At 38.8% G+C, this 10,893-nt stretch overlaps 1 protein-coding gene across 1 annotated transcript; it reads left to right on the top strand.

Moving 5' to 3' along the window:
* The first annotated feature begins 3 nt into the window (after nt 1–3).
* Nucleotides 4–10,828, top strand: MFSD8 (major facilitator superfamily domain containing 8). The gene is made up of 12 exons (XM_058024728.1): nt 4–113; nt 1,128–1,213; nt 2,117–2,160; nt 3,424–3,664; nt 4,165–4,278; nt 4,878–5,022; nt 5,606–5,664; nt 6,258–6,366; nt 7,398–7,532; nt 7,892–7,995; nt 8,084–8,343; nt 9,449–10,828. Exons 1-12 carry the CDS (start codon nt 10–12, stop codon nt 9,662–9,664), a joined length of 1,617 nt encoding a protein of 538 aa, XP_057880711.1. The 5' UTR covers nt 4–9; the 3' UTR covers nt 9,665–10,828.
* The last annotated feature ends 65 nt before the right edge of the window (nt 10,829–10,893 follow it).

Raw genomic sequence — 10,893 nt, 5'->3', positions numbered from 1 at the left:
TGCGGGGCTATGGCGGCCGCGGGCTCCGCTCCGGAGGCGCGTCCCGACGGGCGGGAGCCGCTGCTGGGGTCCGCAGGGGTCGCGGCGGATGAGGAGGAGGAGGAGGAGAGCAGGTAAGAGCTGGTTCTGCTGTGCAGGGGCGCTGCGGGTGCACCGAGGAGCCGCCCGTGGGTGCCGGGTCCTTCCCCGCCCGTCACGGGCGGCCCGGGCCGGGGGGCGCTGCCCGGCCGGGGTCCCGGCCCAGCCGCCGTCCCCAGCGCTCCGGAGCTCGGAGCCCGTGTCCCGGAGCGCCCCGGGCCCGGCTGTGGGAGCGGGCCGGAGGCTGCTTCCCTCTGCGGGAAAACACAAACGCACTGCCTTGGGAAGTTGCTAAAAAACGGCCAGCGGGATTAATATACGGCAGAAGTCTTGGGCTTTAATAGCAGCCTTCGTGTGTGGGCAGCTGTTCGGCGTTTGGGGCTTTTACCCCCTTCTGACAGCAAAACAAATGTCATGAATTTAAAATCGCAGATTTAAGTCTAGGTACGACTCGCATAAACAGCGTTTGTAAACTCTGTTTAGGCATCTATATCTATAACCTGAGTCTGCATCATCTGAATAAACATTACTTTGTAACTTAGTTTGTAACTTCTATTTTAATTTTTTCCAGCCCTTGCAATCTACAGCAGTATCTTTTACACACAGCTTTTACGTTGTATGTTGTTATTTTCTCATCATAAAAACAGACGGGGTGTAGCTTTTAGTCAAATCAAGGGTTGTTCAGGTTTGTGGTTCTTATAAGGTTACAGCTGTGAGAGGTTTAACACCCACTTTTTAAAAGTTTTATACTCCAAAGTGTCTATACAGAGTTTGCAGAACTGAAGACCTGCCTAGATCAAGATCTCTCTGTGTGACATTTGGTGTGTGATAGCATTTCTGTTATTTTGTTTGATTTGTCAATCCAGTATTTTTCCAGCAAAAAATATATTCTTTATAGTCCTTGCTGAGTGGAAATCCACTCCTCCTTAACAAGTTACACAATTGCATTGAGAGATTGGTGAAAAATGTTTGCAGTGCCATGTGGGAGCAACTAGAAGAGGATCTGATAATGATTTCTTTCTCCCTCTTGCTTTTTGTTTGAAAACCAGGGATGTTGTGGAATCACAGGAGCATTATAAGAGCAGGTGGAGATCCATCTGGATCATGTACCTGACAATGTTTCTCAGCAGTGTAGGTGAGTAAATACACGTGGAATTTGGTGTTACTTGTTTAATTAATATACTTTGGTTTGAAAATAACAGGGCTTGAAAATTCCAGCTAGAGAGCTTCTTTGATGCCACTGTTCTAACCTCAGAAAAGGTGCATTTTTTGATTCTTTAAAAGAGAATGTCTGAATCTTAGCAAATCAAACAGAAAGTTACATCTGGTAAGTAATAAAACTGCTTTTACACAAAGAGATGGATTACATAAGCCTGTGGCTTATGACTAGTTTGGTAGTGGCAAGGTAAGGGTATTGCTCAGAACCCAGCAAAACAAAGGTTGCACTTTTATCACCCAGAGTGAAACTTCTGGGCAATGAAAACAGAAATAACATGGAGTTCTTAAGTAAGATTTTTATGGGAATGTATGCTGTCTATTTCAAACATGTATCAAAACTTGTTTTCTCCTACTGGCCTTTGCATCTCCATTGCAGGACTAAATAACTCCCCCCAGAAACAAGAATTGATTTTTGACCTTTGATGATTTTCTGTGGGCCTAGAAATTATCTTGAAGTTCATAGGATATTTCAGTAACTCTTTTATTTATTATTATTAGCTAAAATCTCTGTGACTAATGAATACAGATATGTCAGTATATCAAGAAATTCTTTTTACTTCGGGGACCTTGTTTTCTTTCCATTGGGAGGACAACATAGGAGGTTTTTTGTTTAGTGTGTATGCACCTATAAAAATGAACTTTTGAAGATAGTTCCTCCTGATAGGAGGAATTAGCACTCCTTAAAAGAAGCAGGAAATGCACAGGTTTATTCTATAGGGGGTATAATACAGAATAATGGACTTGTAATAACTGTTTCAGAAAATAAAATTATTGATAAAAATGGCAAATAAAATAACTTCATTTTTTTACTGTGTTACAGGTTTCTCTATTGTAATTATGTCTGTGTGGCCCTATCTCCAAAAGGTTTGTAAATATGGGGTGTTTTTTAAAATAATTAAGAACAGAAAACTCCTGCTCAGAAAGTAGATAATAGAAAACCTGACATTTTATTTAGGAAAAGAAGAAGTGGATGGAGGTGTGTGGCTTTAAGAGACTTTTATTCTGCCATCCACTTAGACAACTTTTATTATTTCTTGCAAAATTGTTAAAGGTACAATTGGTAAAGGTACATCATAATCCAGAAATGTTTGGTTTTCCAATATCATGATTTTCAACAGAAGTCTTGTTATTAAAACCTAGTAGACAAGACTTGTCTGTGTTTTGGAAAAAAAAAATAATAAAAGAGGAAACTGAAGGTAGAAGTTGCTCTGTAGATATCACATTGTTGCCCAGAGATCTTGGTATTCCTAACAGGGGATGACCGTGGTTTATTTGGAGGTCTTAGATCTTAAATCTAAGATCTTAGATCTTAAACCTCTTAGATCTTAAAAGCAGCACAGAAGTCCCTAAAACTTCAGTTTAATCTGTGCTAGGATTTCAGTGCCCCTGGAACTGTAGAAGGAACTTTTCAAATGCAAAATTTGGAGAGTATAACCTGGGCAGAGACCTAGAGGTGTCACTGAAGGTGAGGCTGATGCTGAATTCTTGCAGAAAACAAGAAAATGCATTGCCAGCTGTTGCTATAGGATATGAAACAACACAACACGCACACACTGTTGTTTTTAAGGTGAAAAAAGGGAAGTTTATTTTTTGATTTAACACTTACAGATTTTTAATAGTGACTTTGGATTGGTGGGTGAAAGTGCCACCTCTCCAATGACACTGGACAAACAGTTTATCAAACTTCTTTTCTTCTAGAAAAGAAAGCAAAATAATAAGTTATTTACAAAAAGTGTGTGAGAAAGTTTGCTACAAGAATGTAAATATCAGAGAATCTTAAAAAATGAGAGTGACAAGCAGTAAATCAGGACAGATTGAGGCATGTGCAGAGACAGTGACTCCTTGCTGCTGGCATGGAAGGTGCTGCCGTGCTGCTCAAGGTCTGTCTCTACCAGAACATCAAAATCTCCTGGAGTTTGCTGCCAGTGAGCCATTCCCAGGAAGCAAAGAGGGTTTTATTGGTTGGGTGCATTGCTGGAGAGAGTGATCAATGCAAGGTTTATTACCCAGAGATAGCATGACAGTGCAGAGTCCTTGGTGTGCCAGGTACTCATTCTCAGAGGGTGTTGCTGGTTGTGTCAACACTGCAGTGCTTTCCCCACAGATCTGACTCTTGTGTTCCTGCAGATTGATCCAACAGCAGATGCCAGTTTCCTGGGCTGGATCATAGCTTCATACAGCATTGGCCAAATGGTTGCTTCTCCCCTCTTTGGCCTCTGGTCCAACCACAGGCCCAGGAGGGAACCTCTGGTCATTTCCACTGCTATTTCTGTAGCTGCTAATTGTCTCTATGCCTACGTCCACGTGCCCCATGGCCACAACAAGTACTACATGCTGACTGCCCGTGCTCTCGTGGGCTTTGGAGCAGGTAAACACAGCAGGATGTACATTTCTGGAAATTGTTACATTCTGTGTCTCGTGTAGGATGCTTAATGTTAAGTTTTAATACCAGATTTATCATTATGTGAATGAGAACTCAATATTTAACAAAGCAAAGGGTTGGCCTGTAGTGGTTTGTAACAAAATTGTGTAATTGTGCTGTTGTGTAAAAAGACCGGAGGGAGTGCTGGCTTTTATTACCTTGCAAAATCAGAATCCAACCCCTGAAATAAATGTCACTCAACATTTAACAATATGAACTTGATGCTTACATGAACACTTGCTTGGTTTTGGGGTTTTTTTGAAGGCAATGTGGCTGTAGTTCAATAGTATATTGCAGGTGCCTATTCTCTGATAGAAAGAATGACTGCTATGGCCAACACCAGTGCCTGCCAAGCAAACCAACCCCTGAAATAAATGTCACTCAACATTTAACAATATGAACTTGATCCTTACGTGAACACTTGCTTGGTTTGGGGTTTTTTGAAGGCAATGTGGCTGTAGTTCGGTCGTATATCGCGGGTGCCACTTCTCTGACGGAAAGAACGAGTGCCATGGCCAACACCAGTGCCTGCCAAGCAGTTGGCTTCATTTTAGGCCCAGGTAAAGCAAAATCTTCTCTCCTCACTTCTCTTACTTGAAGTTGGGCATTGGAAGTAGGAATCCTCAGCAGCTGTATGCAGGGGATTTTATGGCATAGTTTTTCAGTGATATCACGATTGAATAAATGGGGTCCACTAATCTATACTTCTCTAAGCCAATATAAATGAAACATTCTTGTCCAATTGCTCTGCACCAATCTAAAATTTAATTTAAACCTCACCCACTGCATCTTTTCTCTCTAGTTTGCCCTTAGCATGAGGGATAATCCAGTCCCAGGACCAATGTTTTCCATTAAGAGCAAGAAGAAAAAAAAAAAATTGTCTGTCTGCCAAGAAAATTAACTATTGGTACAGTCAGAATTCAGTTCTATAAGTGCCATGATGCTGTTTACACTGTTTATTTTGTCTAATCAAGTACTTTCCTTGCTAGCTGAGATCCCACTGGTATCCATTTTGTTTATTTAGAGTATAATTCCCAAAATGTAAAAGGTTTGACAGGTATAATACTTAAATTTTACTTGACAGTTAGAACTTTTATTATGTGTTCTAATGTTTTCTTAATGATTCTCAAGATTTTCACAGTACATTGATGTTTTTAAGTTTTTCAGACATGTTTTACACTTATTGGAGAAGAAGGAGTAACGTGGAAATTCCTTTGTCTTCAGCTGAACATGTACACAACACCTGTGTTATTTGGAGCTCTCTTAGGAGTTATTAATATTATTCTCATCTTTGCCGTATTCAGGTAATCAAGTAAAAAAAAACCTTATAAATACCTTACCTTGTTTTGTGGGTGACTTGGAGCAAATAATAGCTGCTCTGCAGGAGGAGTAATAAACCTGCTAAAACTGTAAGTTGTTATTCATTTTTTAAGTGTTTCTACCTTCTTTAATACTGTATTTTTCTGCTGCTCATAAAGGCATCTTGGTGATGTTCTGGGTAGAATGTAAACTGATTTAAAAAGTTAAAGATATTGGACTATTAGGCTTGATATAGTTTAATGTTGGTAGTTGCTGCCCATGTATTTTCTCTAAGGAGAAATTAGGTTGTCTGTAGGGATCTCAGTGTCTGTCTTTCCTTTAAGATTCTCAGGGGACTTTTTTTTTCATCATCACACTGGTGCAAATGCATATGGATATATGATATGCTCCCACTAGAATATTTCCTTTCTTGAACAGTGTTCACTGCAGTCAGGTGCCAGCTTTGAAGATGATGTTTAATGGAGCTGCAAATAATTATCCTATAGATGATACCATTTACAATTATTTTAATAGAAACAGTAGATCAAATAAATGTGTGTATTAATAAAAAAAGTTTTACATTTCTAGGGAGCATCGAGTGGATGACATGGGACGCCAGTACAAAAGTATCAATTCTGATGGAGAAGGTACCAGTGTTTCCTTGAAAACTTACTCTGTGATTTTAATTTTGAAGTACTCTCTTATTACATAGAAGCATTTATAAGTATTCTAAAGTTTGATGCACTTGGAAGCTGATGTGGAAAATAGGCTGCATCTCTCCCTAGCTGGTCCAGAAATTGCTTCATTTGTTGTGTTGTGCCCATGGTGCTGTCTGGTAACAAAGAAGGAAAAAAAAATAATTGTATGGATCCTTCCATATTTTCATCCTGAGAATCCTGCTATGTAATTTTGACCTGGGAAGAGAACTTTTTGGTTTCCATTGTTCAGATATTTCAAGAAGTTTGCTTATTTTGCTGTCACCCAAGATTCATTGGGAAAACAGACCATGTAACCAGTTTGGAAATTATTTTCTCTAATTGACAGTGGAATTGAAATTTGAACAGCTCCATTTTGATGTAAAAACTTTATAGTTTGAATGTCAAAGTGTAACTGCCTAGCTGCCCACCAACTTACATGCTAAATACTTGGAAGACCAAAGGAATCATTGCTGTTTGTAATTTTTGATGGTATCAGAAAAAGCTCAGTGTGCAGTTCAGGTAATTCTTTTGTGTTGCTGCAGGAAGTGATGTTCTGGATCAGAACACAGAAGGAAGCATTGACCACGTTGCTGTGGTAGCACTCAACGTTCTCTTCTTTGTCATCCTGTTTGTGTTTGCTGTCTTTGAAACGTGAGTTTGTCTGTTTTCTCTCAAAATATTCAGGCATGTAGAGTAATTAGAGTGGGGGTGCATGTAAAGGCTTTCCTGTTCCACTCATCTTCCTAAGTAGAAATCCAAAACCACAGGCAATCAAGCTGATGTGCACTGATAATGTATCAAAGGTCAGTGATAACTGAAGTAACAAATTAAAGGTCAGCAATAACTAAAGATATGTACAGAATAGTACATACCTTTACCATATCTACCATATTTGTGCTAGAGAAATCATTAATGTAAAAGCTTTTCAATGGAGGCAAACTTTTTAACCCATATCCTCAACTTTTTAAGTACTGAAGAAAAAAAAGCTTAACTTAGGCTGGCTAAAATCTGCAGAGAAAACATGTTTTCCCTTGAGTACCTTATTCTTTATTTTTTATTTTAGTTTTGTGTGATTTCTTAGTATGATTCTGATTATCTCCAAAAGCTTCAGTGCATCTTTTTTTTCAGTAATGATTAAAACAATTTTTTTGATAGAGTTAATACAGTTGTATTCTGAAATACACTGTTTTGTATGACTGGGGTTTTTTTAGCTTAAAGATGTATGTTATTTACTCCCAAATTTTCTGTCTGTAAGAAAAAAAGTAAAACATAGCATCATTATCTCAGGCTCAAGTGTGTACTTCATTTTTTTATCTTAGGAAATACTTTGAATATATATGATTTATTCTGCAAGTTTTTTGAGCTCTAATGTAGTTAAAATTTATTTTACAATTTGGCTTTATCATGAGTTGCATTATTTTTAGAAAACTGAGGTTTCAGACTGGTTGGTTGCTAAAACTTAAACATTATCAAAATTATAATTTTTGTTCTCACAGGGTCTAATTTTTTTTTTGTGTCTCTATTACTCTTGCTTAGTTTTCACTCCAACATTGTTTCATGAACTATCAAAAATAGATTAATGATGCTTCAGAGTATATTTGGTGTATACCAGATACTTGCATGGACACTAATGTATGGAAGAAGGTTTTTATGCTTACTGTATTTTTGTTCTGTCATTCCAGTATAGCTACTCCACTGACAATGGATATGTATTCCTGGACCAGGAAAGAAGCTGTTTTTTATAATGGAATAATCCTTAGTGTGATTGGCATTGAATCAGTTATTGTTTTCATGGTGGTTAAAACACTATCCAAAAAGTAAGTTTTTGGGATTTTGTTTCTTATGTTGGCTAAATATAAAATGTTTTATGGCAGGGCCAAATCTCTTACTCAAGTCTCTTACTGGCAATGAATCTGGGTTTGCTATGATAATGAAATACTTCCAATTCTGGCACAGCCTTGCTGTTGTGGTTGTTCTTTATTCTGTTAACATAACCCCCTCTTATTTGACTGTCTGTACTCCTTGAATCACAAGAAAATTTGGTTTTAAGTTACTGGGATTTTGTAACTTTTCTTGCCAGTGTTTTGGTGTGTGTCATGGGGTGTGTCATTAGCAGCTACCTAAATTTTACATTAAATTATTTGATACATTTAACTGCAATTTGATTGTTTGGCAGGACTGGTGAGCGTGCCATACTCCATGCAGGCTTACTGATTGTCTTGGTTGGATTCTTTATCTTACTGCCTTGGGGCAAGAAACTACCAAATATCCAGTGGCAAGGTATAGTTCAAGTCTTACCAACCACCTTCTTTTGAAAGCCCTTCATTGCACTTTTGTTCCTAATGATATGAATAACTTATTTTTACAGAAATAAAGAACAACTCCATTCCCAGAACAGCCCCCAGTGAAATGTTAGCACCTTTCTGGAGTCTGCCAGAGCTGCAGCTGCCATCCAACCACACAGCAGAACCTGTGGGCTGCCCTGTCACACAGTCCTGGTGCCTCAACACTCCCATGATCTACCTGGCCCAGTACATCAGCTCTGATGTGCTCATAGGCTTGGGCTATCCTGTTTGCAATGTCATGTCCTACACTTTGTATTCCAAAGTCCTGGGACCAAAGCCTCAGGTAAGCACCATCCCTAAAAGCTTTAATTCACTTGCTGTGCACTCTCTTTATTAGAATGAGAGATCTAGTGAAAATTCCTTTTGTCATCAGCCAAATAATAAGCAGGGCAGGACTTTGCAGGGCAGAATAAGTGTTTTAAGCAGGACAGAACTTTGCAGGAACTCCAATCTTTTTCAAAATCCAAGGCAAGTCTCTAGGGGAATTAGAAAGCAAGGCTTGTGCTACTCATGCAAATCTTACAATGTGAAAATTTCATTACTCTTCTGGCAGAGTCCTCTTCCTAAATACCAATTATATATTTGGAATACCAGCATGGAATAATGTCTCTTACTAATTTTATTATATAAACTAAGTTTATTCTATAGACTACTATAAAGACTACTACTAGACCCCCCCAGTATGGGCAGTTTTTAGTATACACCTAACTCTAGAAAAAAAGACATAAATGCAGTATTTTTAGAAGTTTTATTGTCAAACAAAGCATCTCTTCATTTAGCTTGCCCTCCACACTCACATCTCACATCCTTACCCTTGCTTTCTCAGAAATACTTAATGCACTTGCTGTTTTCCATAAGAAAAGCTAAGGTTAAAAAGTAGAGCTATTTTTTGTGTGCTGATAAACTGGATTTTCTTTCCATTCTTTTGTGGTGTTGGGGAGGTGAAGAGGTCATTTCTCTGTACTTTTCACTCAAAACTGTTCTAGCTTGTCAGGTAAAGTGTGTATTTATGAGCATAGGAATGAGCAAGTTACAGTGAAACAAAATAGCAAACTTACATTATTGCTTAACAGAAAATTTTATCCCCCTTTTGCCCATTTTTTTCCTGTTATATTTTGGTGAAAGAGACTTAATGCTTTGAGCCAGAGCACAGCCAGAACTTATTTTTTGTTAGAAAGCAGTAGAGTACCTATGAGTGGAGCCTTGGAATAAAGCTTGGAGAGGCTCAGCAGTACTCTTGGAAACAAAGTAATCAGTGTCTTAACTCATTAAGACAGATAAGTGGTTGTTTAAATACTTCTACATTTTCTAGTTAGGCTAATGGCTTGGAATTAATGGCAAGCTAAATAATGCCAGTATCACTTACATAAGCTTTTGATCTGCTGCAGGGTGTCTACATGGGATGGCTGACTGCCTCTGGAAGTGGAGCAAGGATCCTTGGGCCTGTGTTTGTGAGCCAAATCTACACTCACCTGGGGCCACGCTGGGCATTCAGCTTGATCTGTGGAGTAGTTGTAGCCTCTCTCTTACTCTTGGAGATAGTGTACAAGAGACTAATTGCATTTTCTGTCAGATATGGGAGGATGCAGGAAGAGAATTGTTAAATATGTATTTTTATAAAACCCAAACAGTACAACCAAGCAGAAGTAATAGTTTATTACTGCTTTTGAATGAGGAGTACCTAACCACTGACCTTGTTGGCTGTGTGCTAACAACTGTACACCTGTACTTACACATTGACAGAACATTTAACTTGGTCATACCCCAGTACTGGTTACCCCTGCTGCAGCTGGCTTCTGTGTCCTGCTTTTCTGGCAGCAGAGGAAGGAATGTGACAGGTCAGAGCAATACCATGGCATGTTTGAAGTGTGTACAGTTTATGTGATGTACATGTGCACTGAGTGCAGCTGTGAAGGTCACAGGTTACGTGCATCCTTTCCCGAAAGAAGTAAATGAAACATTATCTTGATTCTGTGAATCAGGATTAGTAACTCTTTTGCAACTACAAGATTAGTTGAGCTGCATGCACTTTGTATGGAGACAGCACTACTTGAGCAAACCTGATGTTGGGTTTGTTGGCTTGTAAGCACAGGTTAATACAGACATCTGGTTCTGGAGCCTGTTACATCTCCCCCAGGTGACAGAAACAGAGCAAGGGAGGTGCCCTGTGGCATTTGGGTCTTTCAGTTGACCAAGAGCCATTGAAAATCACTTTCAGCAGCTGTTACTTGAACTACAGAGAACCAAATGTGCAATTTTTCCTCTACTGTTTTGCTGAATGCCTTTTTGTAGCAAGAAGAAAAACCTGCAGCATTGAAATATGCACAGCTTTTCTTAACTACAACAAAAAATGTCTAAGCACAATAGTTTACACTTTTGTGCTTGGTGAGAATGAATGCACTGTGCTGAGCAGTGGTGGTTAATTAAGAGGAAGGAGAAAACTGGCTCCTGGGTGTTCACTGCTATTTCTTCTGATATTAGGGTACAAGAAACAGTGTAAATTCCTGTTTTAGTCACTCAGGCTTTATTTTAAAAAGTGAGATCTAATTTTCCTTCATAATGGGCCTAAGCTCATCTGTATGGGTTTGTTTAGCCCTTTTAATGCTACTGGGGAAAAAACCTCTGGAGTAACTCCAGTATGAGAGTTGTGGCTGCTGTCTAATGTCTCAACTGTTTGAATTTAATAAATGTAATTCTTATTCCTATGTACTCAATTGTTCAAACACTAAGAAACTACTGAATTAAAAGATGATTTTTTTCAATACTAACTGAAGAGGATACAGGAGTTTTATTCTTATGGGTTTTCATGCTACAGAATCACAAAATGTTGTGA

Source organism: Melospiza georgiana, chromosome 5, assembly GCF_028018845.1.
Source record: "Melospiza georgiana isolate bMelGeo1 chromosome 5, bMelGeo1.pri, whole genome shotgun sequence".
In the NCBI taxonomy this organism is placed as follows: Eukaryota; Metazoa; Chordata; class Aves; order Passeriformes; family Passerellidae; genus Melospiza; species Melospiza georgiana.
This window is presented reverse-complemented; position numbering and strand designations above follow the sequence as displayed.

What these genes read in the sequence shown, in the direction of transcription:
- MFSD8 (XM_058024728.1), top strand. Translation starts at nt 10, where the DNA reads ATGGCGGCCGCGGGCTCCGCTCCGGAGGCGCGTCCCGACGGGCGGGAG. An exon ending in TGTGGCCCTATCTCCAAAAG is followed by an intron (nt 2,161 to 3,423) that starts GTTTGTAAATAT and finishes GTGTTCCTGCAG; the next exon opens with ATTGATCCAACAGCAGATGC. An exon ending in GTTAAAACACTATCCAAAAA is followed by an intron (nt 7,533 to 7,891) that starts GTAAGTTTTTGG and finishes ATTGTTTGGCAG; the next exon opens with GACTGGTGAGCGTGCCATAC.